At 39.6% G+C, this 27,142-nt stretch overlaps 1 protein-coding gene across 1 annotated transcript; it reads right to left on the bottom strand.

The window, feature by feature from the left end:
- Positions 1-846: 846 nt before the first annotated feature.
- TOMM70 (translocase of outer mitochondrial membrane 70) lies at positions 847-27,142 on the bottom strand. The gene is made up of 12 exons (XM_063126885.1): positions 26,845-27,142; positions 17,220-17,393; positions 15,213-15,339; positions 14,791-14,900; positions 13,836-13,984; positions 13,252-13,459; positions 10,349-10,483; positions 9,876-9,983; positions 9,590-9,706; positions 9,386-9,483; positions 5,352-5,474; positions 847-2,543 (listed from the first exon to the last, which is right to left on the bottom strand). Exons 1-12 carry the CDS (start codon positions 27,106-27,108, stop codon positions 2,390-2,392), a joined length of 1,767 nt encoding a protein of 588 aa, XP_062982955.1. The 5' UTR covers positions 27,109-27,142; the 3' UTR covers positions 847-2,389.

Raw genomic sequence — 27,142 nt, 5'->3', positions numbered from 1 at the left:
AACCATTCCTAACCATGGTGGCTACATAACCATGGTTTAAACATGCTCACTGACCATTTACTGCAAAAGAGTTAGCGGCCTAACCATGGCTAAGTGCGTTGTCTGAATAGGCCCAATTTAAAACAGAAGGAAAATATTACTTCACATTCTAAATATGCTTGATACCTTGCTCTTTGTTCAAGAATTCAAATACAGCAAGACTCTCATAGGGTCAAGTTTACAAAAAAGAAAATTCACAGTAGCTACAACCAAGTCTGTGTTGTAGCAGGTTAGTTTCATAACTGCATTTATTAATGATGTACCAAGTATTAGCAGACTAGTTTTCTCTTTCAAGTCTTACTCCATTAGTGGCAGAAGGTACATTTAGAAAACAATTTATTATTCTATGTTGAAGGCAGTTGTTGGGAGCCAAAACATGTTATTAATGGAAACAAGAGCAGATCGGTATCTGCACCTTAGTGGTACAACCGGAAGCATATTGCTTAGTTCCAACCATCTGTTAGGACAATAAGTTGTGCTTTCCCCAGTTCAACCTTTTCTTTTTAACACTGAGTTCAATCCAGACTAGTTATAGTAGACACTGAAATCAATGTGACTTCAAATTGTCATAAGTAATTAAGTTGATCTACCCTAGGTATGACTATGCCTGGATCCAAGTCATTTGATCTCAAAATTTAATAGACATTCTGCTCAATGTTTGACAATGGGAAAAAAATGTTTGGAGTTTCACTAATTCCATGCAAAGATTACTGCAGCACTTCAAGTACATTCACATATAACATGATTGTCATTCTGTATGTTGATTTCCTATAGTAAGCAATTTCCAACCAATACCCTATGTATAAGAGATATTTGAATGTAATATTTATTTTGAGACTTTACAAGTGTAAGTCATTTACAAAAAAATAACAAACATATGCATTCTTTCAGTGCAGTTTCAAAGTATCTGAAGAACAGGCAATAGTCTGTGATGATTTGGAATGCTAATATTAGACAGCACATGCTTAATTCTTAATTGTTTTCAGGAGAGAGAAGTGTCAGTGTACATAGAGTCACCCATATATAAATCCCTTTGAAAACACGATGCAGTCACAATTGGGAGGTGGGAGATGAAAAGAGCCAGGAGGGATACTTCCAATAGCTAGAAAGTCTGCAAACTGGGGGGGGGGGGTAATGCTTCATTACATTGCTTCTAAAAAAAAAAAGAGAAACATCTGACTTTCTAAACTGAACATAAATCCCATGATTAAACGTTTGCTGAATCTCCCCAACTTTCTCTTTCATTTACTACATAAGGAAAGACACAGTTATGCTCAGTAAGCAAAAAACAGCGTATATACTTTCACTGTATCTCGATTAGTGGGCAGAAAGCAGATCCAAAGTAAGTAAACTCAGGTGCAATTTAAAAGCACTAGCAGCCATACAATGAATTTCCTAAAAACTGAAATAACACTACAAGAGTTATGGGTTGGCTCCAGAAACTCCTAAGAATAGCGGGGCAACTGATAACCGTATATTCTAAGACACACAGACCCAGTTTGCACGATCACAGTGGCTTGAAAAAGCCATGGTGGCTTGTTCAAGCCACAGTGATCATGTGAAACAAGCCAACCTAAGCTGAAGAGTCCAAGACTAATCTATGCAGTGCCCATGCAGTGGCAATTTTACTCTCCTGAAAAATTGACAATTAAGCTTTCTAGGACAAATCAAGACAAATATAAAGGAAAAGCTGCAACTTGGGAAACAGGCCACACCCTAGTAGTACTGAGGGAATTGTTAGGGTCTTTGAAGTAGTTCTCCAAACCATGCTCTAGAACAGCACATTGAGAACTACAGTTTCTGTAAAGCTGTCCCTGTCCTGTATGAAGCAGAAAAATAATGGGAGGGAGGAAAAGTTTGTACATAGTAAATGCATCCACAATTGCCTTAAAAATCCTACTATTCAACGATTTTGCAATGTATGGTTTTCTTTTTGCAAAACTAAAATCAACCCAAAGGGATCCATTGCATATAAAAATTATACAGCACTATTAATTTTTAAAATCAACAGAATGACAAGCTGTAGAACACCTTTGTAGACAGAACCAGTCATTAACTACCCTCAAAACATGAGTCAAAAAGGATTTTATTTGCATGGCCAAAATAATATTTGATCCCCTTGCAACTCCGTTTTAATCTCCCTTTAACAATTATGTGCTGCAGGAGGAACAAACCATGTACTTTCTTGAACATTCACTCCCACAACACCTAAACATTTAACAGATAATTACATCACCACGAACAGAAAAAAACCCCTTCCACCATTCAACACACTGCAACAGTGTCTTTAGGACTAGATCGAAATGGGCAGGTTTACTTTTTAAAAGGTAATTTCCCTCCTATTATTTCTTTACAATGTTGGTGGTTTTAATCCATATTTCTTTGCAACTTCTGTCTGGGCGTAGGCAGCATCACAGAGCGAGTAGAGGTGAGCCATTTCCATCTCAGATTTGGCTAGATTAATAGCTTTGTTGAACATTTCAATGGCTTTATCCAGATTGCCTCTGAAATAAAGATACATTAAGATGAAAAACGAAACCCTAATACGACACCATTGTTATACTTTTAAAGACTAAAAAAAAAATCTATGAATGTTTTGTTGAATGCTTAAACATTCTTAAACTTGAATCAATAGTTTTCTGTTTAACAAGTATTGCTATGGACACAGAAATCTGTTATGTAAGTTACATGTGGATGTGAAGAACTATTTTATTCTAATGAAAATAAACATGTTCATTTACTTCCAGGCACAATTCAAAGGCTCAGTTCAGATAACATGTTTCTCTACACAGTGGGAAAACTCCACTCAATGGTTGAGTTTGTAAGGGGTGCTCACCACACAACATGTTCTAACTCCACCATTGTGTGACTGTGGGCTACTGTGGAGTTTGATTGACAGTTCCTGCACCCTCTCTCCTCTCCCTGTCCTCCTGATGGTATCCCATCAGCCATTGCTGCAAAAAAAAAAAAAGCCCTGTGGCTGTCCTAGAGAGGCACTCAGAGAGCTCTGTAGCCAGTGGAGGAAGTCAACTCAACACAACGGGAAACTCCACAGAGCCCTCCACACAACACAACAGTTGTGCAGCAACTCCTCTGCACAGCATGAATATTCAGCATTGAGGGTTTTCTAAAAAAAAAAACCTCCACTGTGGGGTTGAGTTTTCTCTCCAGACAACACACTTCTTAACGGTGGGGTAAAAATAATACAGATAACTGGTTTGCTAATGTTCCTTCATTTTTTACTAACAAGAAAAATATGCAAAATGGTAAAAGACTGGGATAAATATAAATACTTGAAAGAAACTTGCATGAAATTTGATACCCATGCAGGAGGCCTTGGTGATTATTGCTGGAACTGAAGGATTCCTTGATGTCTAAGATATTGAAAGATACTGGGATGTTTCCTCATAATGAAAAGTTTAAAGATAGATGGAATGCTATCCTCAATAAACACTCTTTGGACCTTATGGTCCTTATAGAAGCATCTAAAGCAGCTAATATTTATCACAATCTATCATTTTGTGTATTTTTCTTACTAGTATCTGTTTATATATGTAGCAAAGCTTTTCAACACCATTAACCATCATGGTCCCTCCTAAGGATATTGAATTTAGAAGCAAGAAGTTTACTAGAAAAAACCTTGTGAGGGAACATCCCAGCTGAAAACTATGGAATTAGATAACCAACTGGTATTGAAAGATATGAAATTCTGGACATTTCACAGTGATCCTTAAGGATTATGAGCAAAATAGAGTCTACAATTCAAGGAAATCCAGACTTGAATTTAAACATCAGAGATCTGTGTTTTTCCAGTGATCTAGAGAATTGGTAGGCAGATAAGAATAAAGGTCATGTTTGATATTCTACTCATGGCTCTTCTTCAGACCCTTCTATGTTTCAATCCGAAATATCTTTTTAAATAGTCAATTAAGGGAGGTGCTGACGAAGGGAGGAATAGGGATATACACAAAGGAAAGAAATTAAAGATTAATTGCTAGCACTTTCAGTGGTACTGAATTGAGGGTATTGCAGAAAGATGACCTAGGCATGATGACCTTAATTCTGTGGTAGAGCTGCAACTATTTAGAAAAATCTGGTTAGTAGATATTTTTCAAGGACCAAGATGTATTACAATGGGCAGATAAGTGGAGATTTAAAACTAAGTCCATTTTTAATATGTTAATAAAAGGTGGAATAGTTGGTGAACCTCGGAAGGCACCATGAAAGGTGCTTGGGAGTTGCAGTGGGGCCCACTGGCATTATGTTACTTATCTCTGACCTATTGGTTTCTAATTTGTTTTTTTATAGTAGCATGTAATGCACAGAAATTGCTTTCAGATAATACTGGAGTTAAAATCATGCAAGCATAAGAAGAGCTGATATTGGTGGAGAAAGACTGATATTGGTTTAGTGAAAGCTGATGCAAAAGTTGCACTGAAGCCTGGATTTGCAGGCATTCATGCTGTTGTTTTCTCCTCTTCAGCTCCTACATTTAAGGTGCTTTGGGGCATGGAGACTTTTCAACTGAAAGATCAGTGACTAATTAAACTCAGAATATTAAGCTCCCTCCCTCTGAGTTTCTCAACTATCCTACCTAGGCTAAAATGCTGTCCAGGGGAGGTGTTAGACAGACAGAGAGCAATCTTATGCCCCCTAGACAGTGTGTGGGGGTGGGGGAACGGGACAGGATATTTTGGATTCCTGGATCCAAGGTAGGAGACAGTGGTCCTTGCCACCTCCCTCTCACAGTCAACACTGAGAAAACCGTGCTAGTTGCATCTCCAAGGCCACAAAAATGACCTTGGAGGGAAGGGAAAGGAGACTGGTGAGGTCAGCTTACGCCTTATCCAGAGGCCTCCCCAGCCTCTGCCTCCCCGCCCCCCATGCCTCAGCTAGATGGGTGAAAATGCCCATCTAGCTAAATTGCCAAAGAGGTGGAGAGTGGAGGCAAAGATTGCTACTGCTGCTTCTCCCACTTTGCACAGGATTCCAGTTAGCCTCCAAGTTCAGAGGCTGGTGGGAATCCCGATAGGATGGTGCCTTTACAAATTTGGAACATTTAACCACAAGTCAAATGTTATTGCCCTTAATTAATACAAATTCCTGGAGCAATAAAAGTCAGTACAACACGAGCAAGAAAAATGTGGTTCCCCCTACATAGGATGCAGCTAATAGTGTTCTAGTTTTCCATATAAATACATCCAATGCACCAATGCCATAGCTGACTAGGGATAAAAAAATGTTTAACATTTTGTTCTTCTAGCAGTAATTTAGAAATCTAGATTCCCAAATTGAAAAAGAACAGTGCTTACCTTTGCACTTCAATTGTCCCCATAGTTTCATATGCAAAGTCACACTTGTTATCTATTTCAATGGCTTTGCTTATAAGTTCCAAACCTTTATCTAAGTCCTGCTTCCACTGAAGTTGAAGTAAACTGAAATAAATCAATTGCAGACCAACAATGAATAGTTTACAGCCTATAAGAACATGAAATATCATTTAAAGCCTAGCATGATAACATTCTAAGAGCAGAAATGCATGTGAAAGGGTGGGGGGAAATAATTTGAAAAACACTGCCGAACTTAACTAGGCTCTGGATCCAAGTCAGATGCGTTTGTTTGCATATACATTTTTGCAATAAAGTGCTGACAAAACAGAAAGGCTTAATTCTATTTAAACATTTCTGCTTCTGCCTTTCATCAATAACGTAGCTGAATTTCAAATTAGATTTTGAGAGCTTAGGGGACAGTCCTTAGCACTGAAGTCCAGTTGGGTAACCAATGAAGCTAGTAGCAGAAAGGTTTAGGTCTTTGTTTTGTCAGATAACGTTTTTAATACTGTGTGTATAATTAATCCTTCAAGTATTTCAGCATAACACAACAACAAAATATCCTAAAATATGTAGGTTACATTTAAAGGCATTTTAAAAAGCCAATTTACACTCACCTGGTTTGCCCCAGGGTAGCTGTCGCATCATACCTAGCACCCAGCTTACTGTGGCTTGTTGTGTCCTGTTAACATAGGTGGCAGGGGTTTTCTGAGGGTTACACAAACTTCAAATAACCAATGGCTTGCTTTATGATTATCTGAGGGTTGCCTAACCCTCAACCAACTCCTGCTGCTTGAGTTCGCATGATACTGCAACCTGGGCACCCGTTGGCACCACGCAAAAATAGTGTCCGCAGGTGACTGGCATGACGCAACTGCCCTGTGAGTTGACTAAGCTGCGGTGGGCTGCCATGACATGCAAACAGGCCCATTGTCTTCCTATATGCAACTAGACTCAACCAGGAAGTGTGTAGCTACTGCTGGCTGCAATTTCCATCATCACAGTTGGGAAGAAGCTCTATCTTGGAAATTGTTCCTGGTTGTTTCCATATACTGCCCAATTTACATTTGCACAGGTTGCACTGCTTGTAAGAAAAGGATATTCAAACATGGTGGATTTGCAATAATAATAATAATAATAAGGTGTTTGGGGGGAAATATTATATCCCAATAAAATAGAATGATTGGCTACTCTGCACCAATGAACCCTCCTTATATCTTGTTTAGGTATCTTAAAGGTATAACAAAAATAACCATGTGGAATTGGTAGGAAACCTTTTAATAGCAACAAAAATAGTTATAGCAGCTAAATGGAGATTAACTAGTGCTCCTTCTTTAAAGGAATGGATTAATAAAATATGGTACATAGCATTAATAGTTAAATTAACAAATCGATCACTTATAGGAAGATAGACAAAACAAATAGGTAACCCTGAATGCCACTTACTTCTTTTATGAAATAGCATTACAACTCAGATGTTAATGAATGTATTGTTTTTGCTTTATTAGTGTACATATATGATGTGGAACCTAGAGTGTTATGTATACACTGAAAGCTTTGGGAAATTAGTAAGATTTAGTAGGTATTAGTTATGGGTTCTTTTGCACTAACTGAGTTATTTTTTATTTGATGTTCTTGTGACGTTTTATGTATTTATAATTCAAAATATTTTTTCATAGAGATAAGTTTTTTAGCATTCCTAGAAGTGATACCCCCAATCACTTACACTGGTATTGTTCAACTGATGTCAATGACACTACACCCATAGTGAATAACCTCGTATTTTTAAATCCAAAAGATGCAATTTATAAAAAAATATTATTTGTAAAACATAAACAGTTCAATAACACTTTTTAATCCGGCACATAATAACCAGATATCCATTTAGAAACACATTACAGGATGGATCCAGTGTCCTGTCTAGAGGGTTGTTTTGTTTGCAGAAGACAGCCGGGGGGGCGGGTGGGGGGAGAAAGCAGCAATTTTTGCTTATTCCCTTTTCCCCCTGAAGCCCCTTACATCCTGTGGGTGGAGTTCTATGGATCCAACTCCATAACATTACTACAAGAATATTTATATGTTGTATTTTATTATCATTAATTTGTGTTGTCTGGAAAATTATAAATATTTTCCACTGCCCTAAATCAGTGGAGATCTTTTAGATGTTGTTGTTGTTATTATTTACATTTAGTAAACAATACTAAAAATATTACGTTAATTAAACATGCTTTGGGTGGGGGGGAATCTGAGAAGTTTTTCCAATAGCCAGAAGTAGATAAATTTAAGATTTGGTGAGGAAAATTAAGTAAATGGGCCAGTTCACACATAATGGCAAGAATTTGCCACGCCGTGTGCTAGGTCATTCCATAGCCTTTTTGCACTTTTAACTTCCAATCAGGGGTTGCTATATGATGTCCAAACCCAGACACCATAGATTAATCAGGGATTAAACAACCCACAATTAATCTAACTATTTATTTATTTATTTATTTATTTATTTATTACATTTCTATACCGCCCAATAGCCGGAGCTCTCTGGGCGGTTCACAAAAATGTTATGAGAAGTAAACAATTGCTTCCCAGTTTGGCGTGAGGATGCATCCAACAATGGGTTTCCTATACAATCTCCTGTTTGTATATCACCAACAGGACATCACCACCACCCCCCAAAGCACAGTATACAATATCCCCATGTCAAGAAATTTGACTGTGACTCAACTATTCTTGCAATGAATATTCCCCTTGAACAGCTGTAGTTCAAACTTAGATGGCAGAAATTAAAATTTTCTGATTGTTTCTTGTACCAAGAACACTGATCTAATTCTAGTGGAACAAAGGATTTTATTAAAGGAGCACTGCATCTTTTTAAGAACATAAGGAGAACTATGCTGTATCAGCCCAAAAGCCTCTCTAGTCCAACCTACTGTTCCCACAAAGGTCTATGGGAACCGCAGAAGATCATGAGCTTAGTAGCACACTTCTGCTCATGGTCCTCAGCAACTAGAATACAGATGCATACCGCCTCTTATTCTTGAGGTGATATATAGCCACCATGACTAGTAACCATTGGTAGCTTTATCTTCCATGAATTGGTCTAGTTGCCTTTTAAAGCTGTTGAAGTTGGTGGCTATCACTACATTTGTGGTAGCAAATCCCATAATTTCATTTTGTGCTGTGTGAAGAAGTGCATCCTTTTATCTGTCCTAAATCTCTCACTATTCATCTTCATGTGATCACCCCAGGTTCTACGCTTATGAAAGAGCAAGAAAAAATTCTCTCTGTGTTGTTCCCCCACACCATGCATAATTTTATACACCTCTGTCATGTCTCCCTTAGTCACTTTTGTCTAAACTTAAGAGTCTCAAATATTGTAACCTTTCCTCATAGAGGAGTTGTTCCAGTCATTTGACAATTTTGGATGTCCTTTTCTGCCAGTCATAAAATATCCTTAAACTATAAATTGTAGGCTAACTGTGGGTTGCTGATGTTAGTGTGAACTGGGTCAATGAAGTCCACATATAGCATGGTTTAAATGTTATATAGAAATTTAGTTTTACTTGGAAATTATTTTATTGGAACAGAATATAATTCTAAATATTTAACAACATGACAACTCAGCAGCATGCACCTCCTTTACATTAGATAACGGGGAGAGGGATTAAGAAGGCACTATTAATGTAGCAATGTTAACATGCCTGAAGACATGTGCTCACATATATTTCCTAAGGAAACTCACCTGAAAATATTACAACTTCGATTTTAGAGTAAATGGGTAATGTACCAATTCCAGTTACCCAAATTTGGATTCTATAATTCTTACTAATTAAATTTATAGAATTAAATTTACTAATTAAATTTATAGAAGTGGAAAATTTTCTATGGAAAAACATAGCAGTGGAATATTGTCTATTCCACATCACTTTTTACTCTTTTCAGAGAAGGAGATTACGCATGAGTCGAAGTTGTCATACGCACAATGTCATAAAAACCATCCCGCTAAATGCAACAGTACTTACCCTTTATGAACATAGGTAGTAGCATTATCTGGCTCAAGATCAATACATTTATCATACATTTCATCAGCTTTGCCAAATTGTTGTTGATCTGTTAATGCCTGCATATGTAAACATTAAAGGAATAATTATTACTAGAACATTAGGTGCTAAACTGGTTAATGATAATACACATAAATTTTCATATGTGAATAGAGACATATATACCTGGGCATATAATGCATAGCCTTCAGCACACCTTGGAAATTTTTTAATAACATCCTCAAAGCCTTTCATTGCTGCTTGTACTTGTAGAGCATTATTTCCAGTGTAGGCTTGACGGTACTATATTTAAAAAAAGTTATGTCAAAATTGCAATGATGATGGTAAAAGTCTATTAATAGTCAATACATTCTCAAGTATAATTCCTAAACTTGCTGAAAATGAAATAAGACTTTGACAGAATAATTACAATACTTCATATTAAAACTTTAATAAAATTCCATATACTCACCAATGCAAAGCATTTCTGTGCTTGGGCTAAGGCAGAATCTGGCCGCAAACGGATACATTCATCAAAGTCTTCTACAGCTTCTTCAACTTGGTCAAGCAATATTTTTAGCTAATAGAAACAAAAACATTTGAGCACAGCTCTGTACTTCACTATAAATAAAAATAACTGCCAGAATATAGTTACCAGAGAAACAGATCTATTCCTGTTATAAAACAAGTATTTTGCATGGATGATTTCCTCACTGCTAACTAGCTCTAGTTTCTTATTTATATCAAGTTTAACCTTTTCTCCCATTTAATCTTGTACTTCTGGCCAGTTGCTGACTGCTGAAAAGCACAGACATTTTAAAGTGATACATAATAAAATGTACATCATTACGTGGTCAACCTTTGATTTTGTCACTGTTATTCTCACTAATTACAACATATCTGATTTTGGAGGAAAAATATTTAAGATGGCAGGATAATGCCTACCTGTCCTCTGTGATGATAAACATCTGCATTCTGAGGATCAATATCAGCAGCCATATTAAAATCTTGAGTAGAGAGCATAGGTTGTTGCTGTTGCATAAACATACTTCCTCGCTTGATGAGGGCATTAGCACGAAGCTATTAAGAAATAATCAAAATTATAGTTTGATATAAAACTTTCCTGCTACCCAAGAAGAGCCATTCCAGATCAAACCAAGTCCAGCATTTTGTTTGCACAGTGATCAACCAGAGAGCCAAGGGATGCTCACTAGCAGGACATGAATGCAACAGTACTCTCCCAACTCAAATTCCCAGAAACTGGCATACAGAAGCATACCACTCAATACTGGAGGTACTATAGGTAACTGCAAAGTGTTCTATATGGGGCTGCCTTTGAAGACGGGTCAGAAGCTGCAAAATAAGGTGATCATACTGATAGTGGGGACAAAAGGGTCTGAATTTATAACACCAATTCTGGCTCACTTGCCAAATGCTTGCACATTTCTGAGCCCAATTTAATGCATTGGTTTTGACTACAAAGCCTTACATAGCTCAGGATTGCAATACCTGATGGCACGCCTCTGTACTATGAACCTACTTATAGACTATGATCTTCGTCAGGTCTTCTTCTCAGTGCCTTCTCTAATGAAGGTTCAGAGAAAGGCAACAAAGGAGAGGGCCTACTCTGTGGTGGCTCCCCGATTATGGAACACTCTCCACAGTGAGGTCTCCCTGGCACTGACACTGTCCTCTTTTCGGTGCCAATTTAAGACTTCCCTATACTCCCAGGCATTTGACAGCATATGATAAGATTATTAATGGGTCCTGGAACTTTTATTGTTGATAGTACTTTTTTTGTATGCAAATATTTATATTTGAACATAAAGGATCCTGTTGCACTCGTGTTCTACTTGCGGGTTCCTGATCAACAACTGGTTGGCCACTGTGTGAACAAGGTGCTGAACTAGATGGACCCTTGGTCTGATCCAGCATGGCTCCTATGTTCTTATGTTGCATTTTTAGGATTTTAATCTTTGTAAGCCACCCAGAGAGTTTTGGTTGTTGGACTGGATAGAAATGTAATAAATAAAATAAAATGAATGTAGTATGTAGCCATCATGACTAGTAACCACTGTTAAGACTTATCCCGTGAATTTGTCTAATCCCCTTTTAAAGCAATCCAAGTTCGTGTCCATCACGATAGACTTATCAGACAAGACTTTTCTGAGTTTTAGATCTGATAATATTGTTTTGATCAGTTTCCTTTCATATGTGGGGAGCCCTTGCAACCTGAGCTTGTAATTTGATGGGATTTCTTCTGTTCAAACTGTTGAGAACCCCTGAGCAATAAGGTTAAGGCAAGCAATGGAACAGCCAGCTAGTGCCTTAGGCAGTAACTTTGCTGCTGCATCAGAAATGAGTTTGAGCTTGAAGTGCCTGCACTACCAAAAGTGTGGAAAACTTAAAAGAAAGAGCAAGAAGGCATAGACATGGTTGGCACAATCACAGGGTGGTTATGAGGCTATGTGGGCTTGTTAACCTCCCTGCACATACCAGATGTGTGCCAGCTGATTTACATAATGACTCTCACGGGGTACATAGATTCCCTTGATCCAGAGGTCTGCATTGGAAACTGGGATACTACTTAGGACTTCTCCCCCCTCCCCACCCCAGTCCCAAAAGAAAACAAAGGGACAAATAGTATTATCCTTGAGACACATTAGCGTCTCAGGTAAATAAATCCCTAACTCAGAAAAGCCCTCTATGCTATCAGTCACAACCTCCATTGAAGACAGAATTAAAAATCATCCACTCATGACACTGATCATGAAGATTATCACACTCTTTAAAGACTGGTTTGTTTCATATAGCCAAAAACAATGACTACAAAATGGTGATTCAAGACTCATCAGTGGGTGATAGAAACATTATGGGCAGATTTCCAGAAAGGGACTATGCAGCAAAAGAAGCCATTTCCAGGTTAAACCCTAGAACTGTTATCCAGGGCCGGATCTACACTACTGCTTTAAAGCGCTTTATAACAGTTATAAAGCGCTTTAACTGCTTTAAAGTGCTATAAAACTGTTATAAAGCGCTTTAAAGCAATAGTGTAGATCCGGCCCAAGTCTCAAGCAAAGAAAAATTTCCTATGGGTGCACTCTGTGGGGGCAAATGTTATTTGGCATTTGAGACTCAAGCCCCACCTCTATCTTGAACTCCATTTTGTGACCAAATTAATGAGTGCTGGAACAGAAAAATGTGGTTTCAAAAGTACGCCTTTGTGTTTTGGAGCCCAGCACCCACCTGTGCCTTATGCAAAGGTTTTGGGCAGGTTATTTTTCTTTTTTTTAAACAGCCACACTCACCATGGCAACTGTTTTGTGAGAATACCCACAACAGTCTCTTAACACTCCAAATGTGCCCACTGATCCAAAACATTTGGGGACCCCAGCAATAAACCTCCTCAGGGACATATTCATTGGTAGATGCAACATAGAGGCAATAGCTTAGATACTAAACATATCTTCTATTAAAGCAACAGATACTCTGAGAGAAATGAACATAATGGCCTTGTTCACAGGTAATGACAACCCAGAGTAAGGGTTGAATTGTGGGTTGTTGTTATATGTGAACCCTCCACTATGGTTTAACTCTGGGTTGTTACCAACAAACTCAGGAAGAGAACCCTTGGTTAGTTGTTGGGTTTTGAACTCTGGTTAAAACCAGAGTTTTGAACTCGCGGTTAACAACCCATTGTTAAAACCACAGTGCAGTGATTGCACGTAACGACAACCCATGATTCAACGGCAATCCATAGTAAAGGTTGTTGCTAAAGTGAACCAAGTCAATGTCACTACATCAACATTGCAAAGTGTTTCAATAAAACCCACATATCACTCACCCACCTTTACATTGGATTCTTCCATACCAATAACCTGATTCAGATCAGGTTTGGCAGCGTTTGCATTACCAATAAGCAGGTAGAACGTAGCTCGTAACAGCAAGGCTTCTGCCATATATTTTCCTTTAGCCTCAATTTCTTTAGTACACTCACTAATTATTTTGTCATAGTTTTCTTCTTCCATGTATTTCTTTGCCTTTAAATAGCCACAGCTGAAAACAACATGCATAGCAATTATTAATATGCAAGAGAAAAATATCTCTAGTTGTAATGAAAACCTCATGCAAGGCATTCTTAGTGGTATCTCTGTATGTGAGCTAAACCACAAGCCAGATTTGTCCAAAATATCTCCCTCATTAATCCAGCACTTTATTCTGATACCACTTAAATAAAGCATTTCAAAAACAGAATGACATTGTTGGATATAATGTACTGAAAGGAATGTGAGCACTAGCTGAATTTAAATTTTGTTTTACAATATGTACAATAACACAAATGCATAGCTATGCTCTTTTTTTTATAAGAGAACAGAATGTATGTTAGAACCTTGACTATTTACTCACTTAAGTTTATTCTTCATTAACTTACTTTTCTTTTACTACAGAGGCCTCGCCTTCTTTATCCTTATCTTCATCAGATTTCTCTCCCCTAAGAAGAGGTTGGGAGATAATGTCATCTGTGAAAGAGCTGAAGTAAGATTTGATGAACTGTGGTGAAGGCATCAGGGGCTCCCGGTTCTGAAATAAGATGAACAGCATTGGTCTGTATAGCCAATGGCAAGTCAGCCAATGCAATTAAACTAATAAACAACCTTTAGAAAAAATATATTTCCGGCTCCAGTTTGTTTCTGGGCGCAATTAAAGCACTCGTTTTACCTATAGCGCTCAAGAGCATCTGAAAACCATTACTCCCATATCAACTTGCCCGTTCTCTTCAATCTTCCTTCTAGACCAATGGTCTCAATTGGTCCAGACCAGAGACCCACCTTGGACCCCCAACCTGCAACATGCGACACACTTCAACAATAGCCCAACCATGTCAACGGCTTTGCCACAACCTATCTGGACTGATCTTGCAATCCACTTTTGAGTTATGACTCACCAGTTGAAGACCACAGTCCTAGACCCTTCTTTAGGTTTCCCCCACCTTCTGAGTTAATGAGGGCTTCCTTGAGAATACTTTTCCAAGAGTGATCTGCCTGACACTGTTATGGCAGTTACCAGCACTCCTTAATTTCGCAATGTTCAAAGCACTTCACACTTGCCATGAAAACTAACAACACTATGCAACTGTATGTGTTTAAAAATTATACCACAGGATATGGGTGTCATTTTAATGTCTCCCATTACACCACCACATAAGGATTGTGATTTGAAGAAAAACCACACACAACCCAGTTGAGAAGACATTGTTGAATTAAACCTTCTTGTACACCACAGAATACTTGGAATGAATTTGCAAATTCATTAGAACAGCTTTATTCTTGTAACCATTAGCAAAAATGACTCAGTTTTACTAATCACAATAGATACTAAGGTAATACCTTATATTTCTCTTTGGCCTTTTCTTTCCCAAGGAGTTTAAGCACTTTATCAGCTAACAACATACTTTGCTGATTTTGAAAGCCTTCTAAAATGCAGACTGCAGTGACATCTGTGAAATAGAAAACAAGGCTATTACTAGTAAATGTAATCCTTGAAATACTACATAGAGAGTAGCTGCCAGACACATTACATTCCTCTAAACACTTAGGCTACACAAAACCTCTTTGTAACCAAGGATTTTTGGGGAGGTAAACTGATCTTTTTTGCTGAATGTATATCCAAAAAGCTGTAATCACACATTAAAGTATCAGAAACGTAGAGGGGGGGGGGCAGGGAAAAGACTAGTATTAGAGCTAAAGCAATTTCATATGTCCCTGAGAATTATGTATCTTTAATCTCATTTATAGTACAGCATACTGACCTTCTAAACATTCTTTCTTGTTGTCAAGTTTCTCATGTGCTTTTGCACGCCTGAAGAGAGCTTTCACATATCTTGGGTTAAGTTCAACTGCTTTTGTACAATCCTGGGCCACCTCTTTCCATTTTTGCTATAGAGGTAAGAATACTAGATTATTAAAGATAAACTATTTCTTAACAGAAAAAACAGTATTACCGCATATATATTTTTACCACTTTTATCACCACTACAGTTTTCACTCTGGAATGACCTTGTTCTCAGTTGCTTCTCCAGGATTTTTAAGTTACCAATCACAGCGCAAACTTATGCATAGTTACCCAGAATTAAATGTCACTGCGTTCAGTGCAACTTACTCCCAGGTAAGTGTGCCTAGGATTGTAGCCTTAAACACTTATTCCAGAGTAGCCTTACTAAAGTATTAGTGAGGTCAATATGGCTTCTCTCAAGTAAATTGTTTGGGGAATGAAGCATAGGAACTTTCATTTTCAAGGCTGAAAATGAACCGCCCAGAGAGCTTCGGCTATTGGGCGGTATAAAAATGTAATAAATAAATTAATAAATAAATAAGGCTGCATCTTGAAAAATGTCCAAGAAAGCAAAGAGTCAGAGTGGGGAGCAGAAAAGGAAATCAGGAATCTGTGCAATATGAGAAGGATGAATGTGTACTAAAAGAATTAGGGGATAGATTTTAAAATGATACAATTGCCAGGAAGAAGTACTCAAAGCCTGTTGAAATGAAGACTCAGTGCTATTACAGGAATAACGTAAATAGCAGAAAACACTTCAAATTGTCCTATTAAAAGTAGGTTTGCTATCACTAGTAGATTTGTGTAATACCCCAATTGTGAAGTTTATACTTCACAACCCTCAGTCTACTGTAAGACCCACTGTGCTAAATGAGGTTTACTCCCAGGAATGTATAGAATTTAAGTCTTGAATATCGTATTACTTACTGTAAAGGTAACTTTTCAGAGGGACCATTCTCTTCACTCTAATTTTCACTTCACCTGCTTACGGGTGCAATCCTATCCGGATAGTCACCAGCCTCCGAAATCAGAGGCTGCCAACTATCCTTTGCAGGGTATCCTCCTCCATGCTCTGGCTGCCCTGCATTTTTGCCTAGACACAGCTTTAGGGAGGCAAGAGGCCTGGAAATCCGATAGGAAGCTGAATAAACCAGCTTCTGCGGTCTCCTCCACTCCCCTTTTCGCACTCCTTGCACTCTGTTTTTGAGTACAGAGACATAGCTGGCGAAGTGAGAACCACAGTGGCTACGAGGGGGATGGGGAGAGTGGTTTCTGGATTCCGAGGTCAGAGCCTTGGTTCCTACCTCGGTTCCCAGGAACCAAAGAATCCTATGGCCCTCTAAGATAGTATCTAGTGGCCCCAGAATTGCTCCCTAAGTCCCTCATTTTAGCTGTTAACTTGATGTTTTATAACTGATTTGATATTCCATAATTTACCAAAAAATTGTCAATTCATTTTGTAGTTTTGTTATATTTTATTGTATTGTAAATGGAGAGGATTACATGTTGAGCAGTTTTAAAAGCATTTCTAGTATGAATATGTAGTTTTCTACAGCAGTATTAATCTGCACCAAACAGAATCTGAAGAGTAGACCCATGCTCACACAGAGTAAGCCAATAAAAGCAGAAGAAGCATAATACATGGGAATTTAGAAACTTTTATGGCTGTAAATGCTCCAAACACTAGTGTCATCCTTAAAACCAGGACAATCTTAACCTGCATTTCAAATGTTCAGTCAGGCAATTGGCTACATAATATAATCTGTAGAGGTCTTCAGATGCTAAGGCAGCAAATTCTGCAATTCAAAACTTCCTGCCAATCATTTGAAAGCCACAGACAGCACTTCTGGATTAGAGGAATTCTGAACCTTAGGAATTAAAGAGGCAAGAACAAACAAAAATGTGTACACATAACAAAGAAAACAGGTAAAGTCTATATTTAAGTTGCAAATGAAAATACTATGCTGATGTTTAAGATTCATACCAGTTGTTCATATGCTGCAGCTCTGTTCTGGTAAAAGGTAGAAAGGTCAGCATTTTTCTCTGAAGGACATAAACCGATGGCTTCAGTATAGCACTGAATGGCTTGTTCATATTTCCCAGCTTTAAAGTATTTGTTGCCTTTGTTCTTTGCTGCTTGGGCTCTATCCAGAGGACTCTGGAAAAATAAACATCGACCAATCTTACATTCTCTAGAATGAAAATATAAAAAGCCACTCTCAATAAAGCTTTAAAGTCTCCAAATCTACTTTATAAAGTTTAGCTTCTTTACAGCAGTCACTATGCATGCAAGTTCCAGTACTTGCTTAATAATTGGCACTACTTCTGATATAGCCAGGCAGGATACAAGGACTGCAAATACCAAAAGACAACTTCAATAAGCCTATTTCCTGACGATTCCTAAAAGCTCAACTCAAGCAGATAAATTCAAGATCAATGTTTCACTTGCAGAGAGCTTTGGAGAAGGAAAGGTACAGTTTCTGAACTTTGCCAAAACTTCCTGAAAGTCAGAAAAGACACTGCCTCTTTATCAAGCCCTCTAATAAACACTGAGAGCTGGAAAGAGAGGTAGGGTCTTCAATAAAGCTTTGGAGAAGTTCAGAAACAGATGGCAGTTCTCCTAATTTTTCTATATTCCTCCAAAGTTTCCTGCAAGTCAGACAAGTCTATAACTTTACCTCTAGCAATCACAGAGGGTTTGGAAGAAGTGGGGATTTTTCTTGCACTGAGATTTGTTTGCAGAAGAAACAGCAAGTATTTCTCCCTGTTTAATTTGGCTACACCTCCATGCCTGCAGAGAAGACTCCACCTCTCTCCCAAGCCATGTCTTGCTTGCCAGAGGGCCTATAAGAGAAGCACTCTTGTCACTCTCACCATAGTTTGGGCAAGGTAAAACAAACAAACAAACTGGCAAGACACTCCTGCTTTTTCTTATGTTTTTCATATCTCAGGCCAAACAGAAGAAACCCTGGCCAGTCCCAGAACCCATCTGGATATGCCAGGACAGATGCAGACTTGACTTGTAAGCCAATCCGATATTTGTAAACCCCTTAATATTTATTTGCACAAGCACATTTTAAACAAGTTTAAGGACACAAGACAATGCATACTTAGGAAAAATGAGAAAGGAAAAATATCCTACAACTTCCAGCATACTCTAGCCAGCTATGCTGCCTGGGAAATACTGGGAGTGTAAGACTTTTTTTCTGTCTAAACATGCATAGGATTGAGCCTTTAATTACTTTTATTGGAGAATTTTTCCTCTCTTAAAAATACCCTCTTTTGCAGGTTATTTATGAAGTACTAGAAGATACATTAAACAGTGCATTATAATAATAACAATGATACACATTTTAAACAATCTCTGTACACATCTGAAGCAGTGTATATTTGTAGGTCATATAAAATATGTATTACAGTAACTCCAAAAGCACAGATGGTAAGATTGTTGAGTCAAGCATTAAAGCTACAACTTGGATGCATGGAACCAGTTGTGCAGTTTTCATTACATTTAAATCCTGTCCCTTTCAATGAACAGTTTACCTTCTTAAAATACAGATTTAAAACAACTCTGCTGTTTTAAATCTGTATAACTCCCTGCATTGCTGCTCAGTTTTATCCTGGTTGTGCTTTCATATTGGCTCAGTTCAGACAACACGTTAGTCAATGGTAGTTTTAGAACTCCATGGTGGGGTTTTTTGAGAAACATGTTGTTTGGTAAGAAAACTCCACACAACGATGGGGGCTTTTTGGAAAACATTCCATGAAGAATATCCACACTGTACAGAGGAGAGTTCCTGTGTTGCATGCTGGGTAGCAGGCTCCGTGGAATTTTCCATTGCATTGAGCTGACTTTTCCCACTGGGTACAGAGTTTCCTGGCAAGAGTGCTGAAAGGAGTGCTGCTCTAGGAGAGCCGCCGGGATTGTGGTTCCCCCCCTCCCCAGCAACGGCTGATGGGATACCATCAGGAGGACCTTGGGAAGGAGAGAGGGTAGAGGAATTGTCAAACGTCATGATAGATTTTACTCAACTTCACGGTAACCCACAGTCACGCAATGGTGGAGTTAGAAGTACCCCCTAAAAACTCAACCGTTGAGTGGAGTTTTCACAATGCATTGACTAACGTGTTGTCCAAACTGAGCCATTGTACTTTTTATATTGTGCTTTTATATGGTAGTTGTTTTATACCTTGAATAGTTCTTAATAGTTATAATTTTTGTGAACTGCCCAGAGAGCTTCGGCTATTGGGTGGTATAGAAATGCAATAAATAAATAAATAAAATGAAGAAATTCAAGGCAGTATACATAGAATTTCCATTCAGACACTAACTAGTGACCTGCATGGCTTCAACCAAGGTTGCTGCATTATGTGCCATCAGACCACTGTTGATCCAGCAGTACTGATAATTTAAACAGAACAAATGGAGTCTGCAACAAAAAGTTGCAATATAGTGTGTTCTTATTTAGGGATCGAATCACACAACAATGCCCTTTTCGAGGATACTCCATCCCATTCTCCCCACCACCACGTTTTGGTTCCCTACTCAACAGACACTCCATGTTCTATGGCCACTGAGTATGGTCATTGGACTGTGTTTAGGTTTCTCCCCGTAAGCATTTTTTCTAGAGGTTTTTGGTGCTTCTGCAAACCTTGATTCACCTAAACCTCCTGATACCACCCTCTTGTATGTGGTGGTATGGATCTGGCAACATAAGGAAGAGCCTGCAGAGAATGAATTCACTATTACTTACAAGATACCTGCAATTTTATCTTGCTATAGCCTCTTTAGAACAAGCCTATATGAAACTCAATTGTGTATGGTTACAAAATGGTATACATGTAGGGCTTCCACAGCTGCTAACTGAAATGAAAGGCATGTGCAATGATCTTTGTTGGGTCACTGCCAATTTACACATGAAAGTATGTTCAACACGGCACTGCAACACTATTTTTGAAAATCTAATAAAATACAACCAGAAGGCATGTGGTTTGGTTTTGTTTTTTTTGTCAGAAGCATAGCAAGAATATTCATCGCTTTTCAAGTCTAAGAAAACACATCATTTGAGAGTTGTAATACCCATGGCCAATGAGTGATCATTATTTATTAAACTACTTGCCTGCTTATAGTCAGGAATGATAGGGTAGAATGATGTGGGTAGAATGATATGGGTGCTAATAAAAGAAACTTCATATATTCCTGTTAACCTGGAATTTCTCTCAAGCCTTTGGAAGGCAACAGCCTCCAACCAGGGGTGGGGAAGGGGAGAGAGAAAAGACTGGAGACAGTTTTACAGCTTAAATTTAGACTCAGAAAGGCAAACCAAAAGTTGAGTTTTTTAAAACAGCTGGAGTTAAAAATGGATGCTGCCTCAGGTAGGATCAGCAATGTGTTAGAAGCTTATAGGAGTCTGATTTGTTTCCACAAAGTTCTGCTTCTATATTTGTAAATTAGGAACTGACTTTTGGGAACTGACCTGCCACTTGGCTCGCAAATGCAAGCCAAGTCGGGGGCACCACAGGGATCTGTCAGGTCCAAAAAGAGCTAATGTTCCTGCGACCTCTAATCATACATCTCTATTGCTCTTCCATCCAAAGAAAACTAAAACTTGTAGCACTGCCCCTAGACTGTTTACCACTCAAGGAGACGGGCAATCCATAATGGTATGTTCAGGATGTTACCATGACCTTTTAATATTAAACTACTCTTTATATGCAACATGATGCTATATGTATTTTCATTTGAAAATATCAATTTCTAAGAACACATCTTCAAAGACCAGAACTTTCCTTTATTTCTAAGGAGTCAAGCAAAACAAGGGCTGAGGATTGGTGGGAACTCTTCAAAATTAATAGGCTAGATCCAAACTAAGTCAGGTGAACTTAGATCCCATTAAAATCAATGCAACTGCCAGCAAAAGGATTTGTGAAGAACTAGTTGCCCTGAGGGGATTGGAGAAAAAGCAGATACAGCTTGCTGAGCTGTAGCCATCCAGCTCCCACTGGTGGCTCCTCTCTCCCTCAGCTGCCAAAAAGGGGCTTCTAAGGAACCATCATGCCCTGAGGGGAGCATAATAGATTTAGAATGCTGAGAGTGTTGTAAGCACTCTCACATAACCATCACCATTGGGGGGGGGGGCTTGCCCATTCACAAAATAGGGTGAGCATGGCTCATCATAATACAACTATTTCCCAGAAGACAAACTGGTAAGACTAAAAACAAACACATAACTTGTCCCAAAGCCTAAGTACAAGGCAGAGATGCAGTGTATGTATATGTGAGAGTGCGCTCTAAAACATGAAACCATTATTTTGAACCCCCAGTTTTCTGCTCCAAAACTCATTTCACAGACAGCAAACTGTTGAAGCTCAAAGGTAGGGATCCTGGAGCATTCTTGGAAATAAAGATGGTCCTGGGGGCTGACATTTTGCTTTGCAGCATGCCAGCCTTCCAGGCCCCCCTCCCCCCAAAATACAAAATCTAAAACAATTTTTAAAAATCATACCAAGAGAGTGCACTGGTGTTCATGAACACTATGTTGGAGACTCCAGCACAACAGTATTTACAAACTCCCTAAATAAGATAAGCAGACTGCATTTGTAAAGATAACTATGGGTAAAACAGGAATTATCGAAAGGTAAAAGATAAATACCAAAGGAATGTGTATCAGTCTCCATTATTCTTCCATGTCACAATGCTTATAACAAGGCCTTTGTTTTTAGGGGCAGTATCTTCTCAAGCAGAATGAGGTATTTGCCATCATTCAATGGGCATGCTTTCCATGAAGCCAAGAGATGACAATAACTAACTAGATACATAAATAGCAGGTTTCAGTTTTACAAATAGGGAAATTTGCAAGGCCGCCTTTCACACAAACAGACGCAAGACAAGTTCCAGTAAAATATGGAACTTGGTAATCAGATCAAGCCATTTCTTTCCTTCTAAACCACAGGACAGATGCATATGTTCTGTCTCCCAAAACCACAGTTTTCTTATCTTTTCAACCTGCCCATAATACCCAATACTAAGTACTCACTTTGTCTAGTTAGGAGAAACATTTATTTCATACCCCTGAAGGCCCAAAAAAGATAATTATTTATACAATCATGTATTAAATTATTTTTTATGAAGTACAAAGTTGTAATATTATTAACTATGTAGCCAACAATCACCTATAACAGCACACCACTAAATGCCTCTCAAATAAAAATGTAATGGATTTAAAGCGGGCTTTGAAAACCTTTGTCTGGGAAAAATTTCAAATAGCCATTTATTCTTATATGGGAGATCCTGATGTTCATCCCCAAGAATATGATTCACATGGGACAGTAGCCAATGATGATGCTCCGCTTACAGAATTGATGTAGCGCTAACATAAATGACCTCAAGCACAACGCCAATAGTGTATGTTGTTGTAATGGGTTTTCTCGGGAAATCTGTGATGCCAGCATATGCTATTGGCATTATGCTACTTTGGTAAACATTACACCATATACTACAATCAAGTTCCTATTCTTCAGTTAAGTATTGCCTTAGACTCCTAATCCATGGCTTTGGATAACACGCAAAGCTTTCACATTTACTGAGCAATCCACATGAAATGCAGAAAAAGTATGTATTTCACTCTCAATATCTCCCACAAACAATAATTGATTCTATTGAACCACCTTGGAAATTCTGGAGATGCTGAAAGGTTTCACTTTCATATAAATGAGCATTTATTAATACAAGATACTTATTTCAATATTAACCGAGCTTTAGGATATGTATCTTTTTCTTGTGGATATGCCTCTCTGACCTTGTTCGCACAACACAACAAGCCTCCATGGCTTAATTTACCTACAGGGGCTGTCATGTTGTACCAGGCAAAGAAAATAGAAGGCTGTGGTTGAAATAGCAAAAACACAATTGGGGTGCTGAGCAGTCTTCATCAGTTGGACACTTGTTCAAAGAAGGAGAGCATTATGTGGCTGATCTAAACATGAAAACTACAAGACAATGTTGGAGGGCTCCAACCCAAACATACAGCCACGGCAGACACCTGTTTATTTAGACGCCTAAAATTGTGAATGTTTATTTAGTGAATGCGGGGGGTGGGGGGAGAATACAATTCTGTACTTCTACTTCAAAAATATTTTTCCCATATGCTGTTTGGTAACATGGTATTGAGACTTTAGTGCTGACACATTGGACTCTATTATTGTTATCGTTTTCTTTATTGTCTATATGGTGGAGGCTTCTGCACCGTTGGATTTTTTTAGAGGGGTTTAAGGCAGTGTATCAGCAAGGAGAAAGTGTTTTGTATACTTATTTACGAATTGTACATGTAAGAATACTGTATATATCACCCATGTTTGTAATATATTGTGTCTATCTTATATTTCACGTGTGAGTCTTTGTGGTAGAGTGCTCAGCATCCCAATTGTGTTTATGTTGTGCCAGGCACCATTTTTGCAAAGCACCTGGCTTGCTGTGTTGCGAGAACCCAGGCGGCAGGGATTGTTTGAGGGTTAGACAACCCTCAAACCATGGGTTATTTGAGGATTGTCTAACCCTCAGACAACCTCTGCTGCCTGGATTTGGACAACATGACAAACCACAGTAAGACACAGCAAGCCAGCTGCCCGGGTTCTATGCAGAAATGGTGTACCGTGGACACCTTATATGACTCAACAGCCCCCACAGGTAAATTAAGCCACAGTATTAATCATATTAAGCCTAATATGATTAATTTAAGAGTACTGATTCCCAAACTGTGTGCCATCACAAGTGCTGAAATGTGCTTTGAAATATTAACCCCCTAGTTGAATGCATCAACCACTCTAGGCCCCTGTCAGTGGCCCTATGAAACATTGCTATTATACGAGACAGATTACAGCAGTGAAATGTCACAAGCATTACCATTGCCCAGAAAGCAGATCCTTCTCTGGGCCCTGACCTGACTAAGCAAAAAAGAAGGCAAAACTCCACTAGGAAGCACTATTAACTGGACTATCCTGCAGTTGCAAGGAGGGTGCCTGGTTCTGTAAGATGTTCAAGAAAATAGTTTTCAATTCAGAAAGAGTAACCCCAGCTCTATGTAGTTTGATAGCCAAGCAGCCAACACAGTATTCATATATAAAGATGTCTTGAAGCTGTAAAATGCATGCGTCTCTGTCCTTCTGTATTGCAGTATGTGGGTAAGAACAAGAGGAGGAGCCCTAGGCTCCCCCTAACCCATATGGTTCCCCTGCTTCAAAGACTATCTATTTATTTATTATATTTCTATACCGCCCAATAGCCGGAGCTCTCTGGGTGGTTCACAAAAATTAAAAACATTCAAAGTATCTAGTCCTGCCTTTAAGAATATGACTGACACAGAAGCCTGCATCTTAGCATCTATATCCTCCAGATGGGTTAGAGAAAATCAAGTAAAAAATGCTTTTATTGCTGTGGTACAGTCTTCTCATGCATGTGAGACTGCTTACTTGAAAGCAGTCCCAGGTCATAATCTCCTTGGAGGAAACCTTTTCCCCAATGTGTTAGCTTTCCATGTGCCCAAGATTCCAACTGGGGGAACTCTCTCAATCAGTGCAACCTTGTGAGAGGGCTGCTGTACCACATGCCTGCTTGCATAAATGAATCAGCTCTAATGGCTAATTTAAGTATTACAGCCTTTACAAGTAAGTCACCAAAAAGCCCTTTGGTTTGATGGTGTTTCACTAAATGGAAGTAATGTTTTAGAGCTCATCATATGCTTTGCCTCAATCAGATGAGGCATCTTCACATGGCGTTTGCATATCCCTGCCAGTCAGTACTGGCAAAGAGAGCCACACCATTTTATTTTTTTTTACATCTTACACTCATAGCATAAGACAGCTGCCATGGGGAAAGGCTTCCAGAAACACTGAGGTGGGGGAAGTGCATTTGTAAACCACCCAGAGAGCTTCGGCTATGGGGCGGTATATAAACGTAATAAATAAATAAATAAATAAATAATCTTTAAATCAAACCTATGAAGATATATATCATGTGGTGGTGGAATTTTCTAGTTCTGACTCTGGTAACTGCGGTCCTGAACCCATTACACATTTGGCCTAGTCCCTGCCCCCTCAAATTTGGACCAATTTGTGATGGGCTCAACTCAACACCAACCTTCCCCAATAGAGCCATTCCTTTTCTTAGGGTTACCTTTACTGCAAGCCCTCAGTCTTGATTCATAATGGATCTGAGTAAAATTGAACAAAAATTAACTTTAACTCAAGTTCAATACAAGTCAAGGCTAGAGGTACTTTTGCTAGCTACATCTTTTCTTCCCCAGTCACTACTTTTGTCTGGTACTATCACCTTAACCTACTCAAAACTCCCAGAGATTTCAAAGAAGCTTATTTCCAGATAAGCACATTTAGAATTGCAGCCTTGAAGAAAAGTGGAAGCAGACCTGAGAGCCAAAACACTGTTATTTCTAGCCATTAGTTTTCAAACTGTGCTCTATTAAGCCATGGGGAAGAAGATCAGTGATGCCTGTCAAATGTCACTAAAAGACAGTTTGCCCGTCACTTCCAATCTTCCCCAGAAATAGGCAGCCACAGATATTTTTCAGTTTCAGGTGACAGACAGCAAGGTCCAGTGCCTCACATGAACTGACTGAGCACTTTGGCACAAGTTCCAGAATCCCCAGCAACCTGTGGGGGTTCCATCGTGAAACAGAAGGGGTTCCTTGACCATACCAGTGAACATGGAGTAGTATATTGGAAGAGAAAATTGTTGAGAACTATTGCTCTAAACTAGATGAGGGCAGGATTCAGGCTTGCGCGATTTACTTTGTGTTTTCCTAGAACGCTTAGATTCACCATCTGGAGCCAACTGAAAAAGAGATAGACACTTAGAAATAAGTAACATAGAGCCTCTGAACACCTGAGCACAGGGCGGTTGTTTTGAGTACTAGAACTGAAGGGAACCTTCTATATTTAAAAGAAAAAGCATTTCCAACGATCCCACACTCTCTTCATTTTGTTCTAGCGAACCTTAAACAATTGAGGTGTGAGTGTGCGTGAGAGAGAACCCCTTGTTCGTCTACTCCAATCATAAAGATACACCAGCAGAGCCTGGTTAACCTTCTGCCTACCCCTGCTCTAGACAGCTTTTTCATTTCAACCTGGTAGGGATAAGAAACCAGAGGAGAAAATCGGGAAAGGGGGGGGGGCACGCGTCAGTAACTGGAAGCCCAGGGGCCTTATCTGTCTCCTGAGCTACCTGGTCTATCAGCTGCCAACCCAAAACGAGGACTTGGTGACTGTGACAAGGGTTTTGCTATCAGCCCACGAGGTCGTCGCACCTCCCACCCCAGACCCAAAGCGAGCGGCCCAGCAGGAACCGTTGGAAACCTAACCGATCCTATCCCAAGATATGTGGCGCGTCGAACGGCGAGCTCGTGGCGGCGCTCCCGCCCCGCCCGAAGTGCACGCGCCACCAACGGCTAACCCCGACACGCTTCCGGAGCTGGGCGCCGCTTCATCACTTCTCCTCACGTTCTCTCCCACTCCTGCTCCCCCCGCCCCCAACAGCACACACAGCTCAAGCGGCCTTTCCCGCGCAGCGCGCAGGCTCCCCGCCGCCCTCTCCTCACCATCTCGTCACCGGTGGAGCCACCGAGGAGTCCGGCCCCGGAGCCGTCGGAGGGTCCCGGGCTGGCCCTTCCCTCGGGGGTCTTCCTCTCGCTCGCGCCCTTGCCTCCGCCCCGCGTGGCTCGCCTCCGCCGGCCCCATAGGTAAAGAGCGCCGGCCCCGAGCAGCAGGGGGGCTCCCACCGCCAAGGCCAACTGCCAGCGGGGAATCCCCGAGCCTGCCGCGCCCTCGCGCGCAGCGGCCTCTACGGGCTTTGAGGCGGCCATGATTCCCCGCTCGCCTCGCAACTCCGGCGGCGGC

Source organism: Elgaria multicarinata, chromosome 5, assembly GCF_023053635.1.
Source record: "Elgaria multicarinata webbii isolate HBS135686 ecotype San Diego chromosome 5, rElgMul1.1.pri, whole genome shotgun sequence".
NCBI classification, from domain to species: Eukaryota; Metazoa; Chordata; class Lepidosauria; order Squamata; family Anguidae; genus Elgaria; species Elgaria multicarinata.
Note: the sequence above shows the minus strand (reverse complement) of the source record. Positions and strands in the feature narration are given on the sequence as shown.

Coding starts and splice junctions, on each gene's coding strand:
- TOMM70 (XM_063126885.1), bottom strand. CDS start 27,108: ATGGCCGCCTCAAAGCCCGTAGAGGCCGCTGCGCGCGAGGGCGCGGCA. Junction 15,340..17,219: donor CTGCAGCATATGAACAACTG/GTATGAATCTTA, acceptor TTACCTCTATAG/CAAAAATGGAAAGAGGTGGC. Junction 2,544..5,351: donor GGGACAATTGAAGTGCAAAG/GTAAGCACTGTT, acceptor TCTTTATTTCAG/AGGCAATCTGGATAAAGCCA.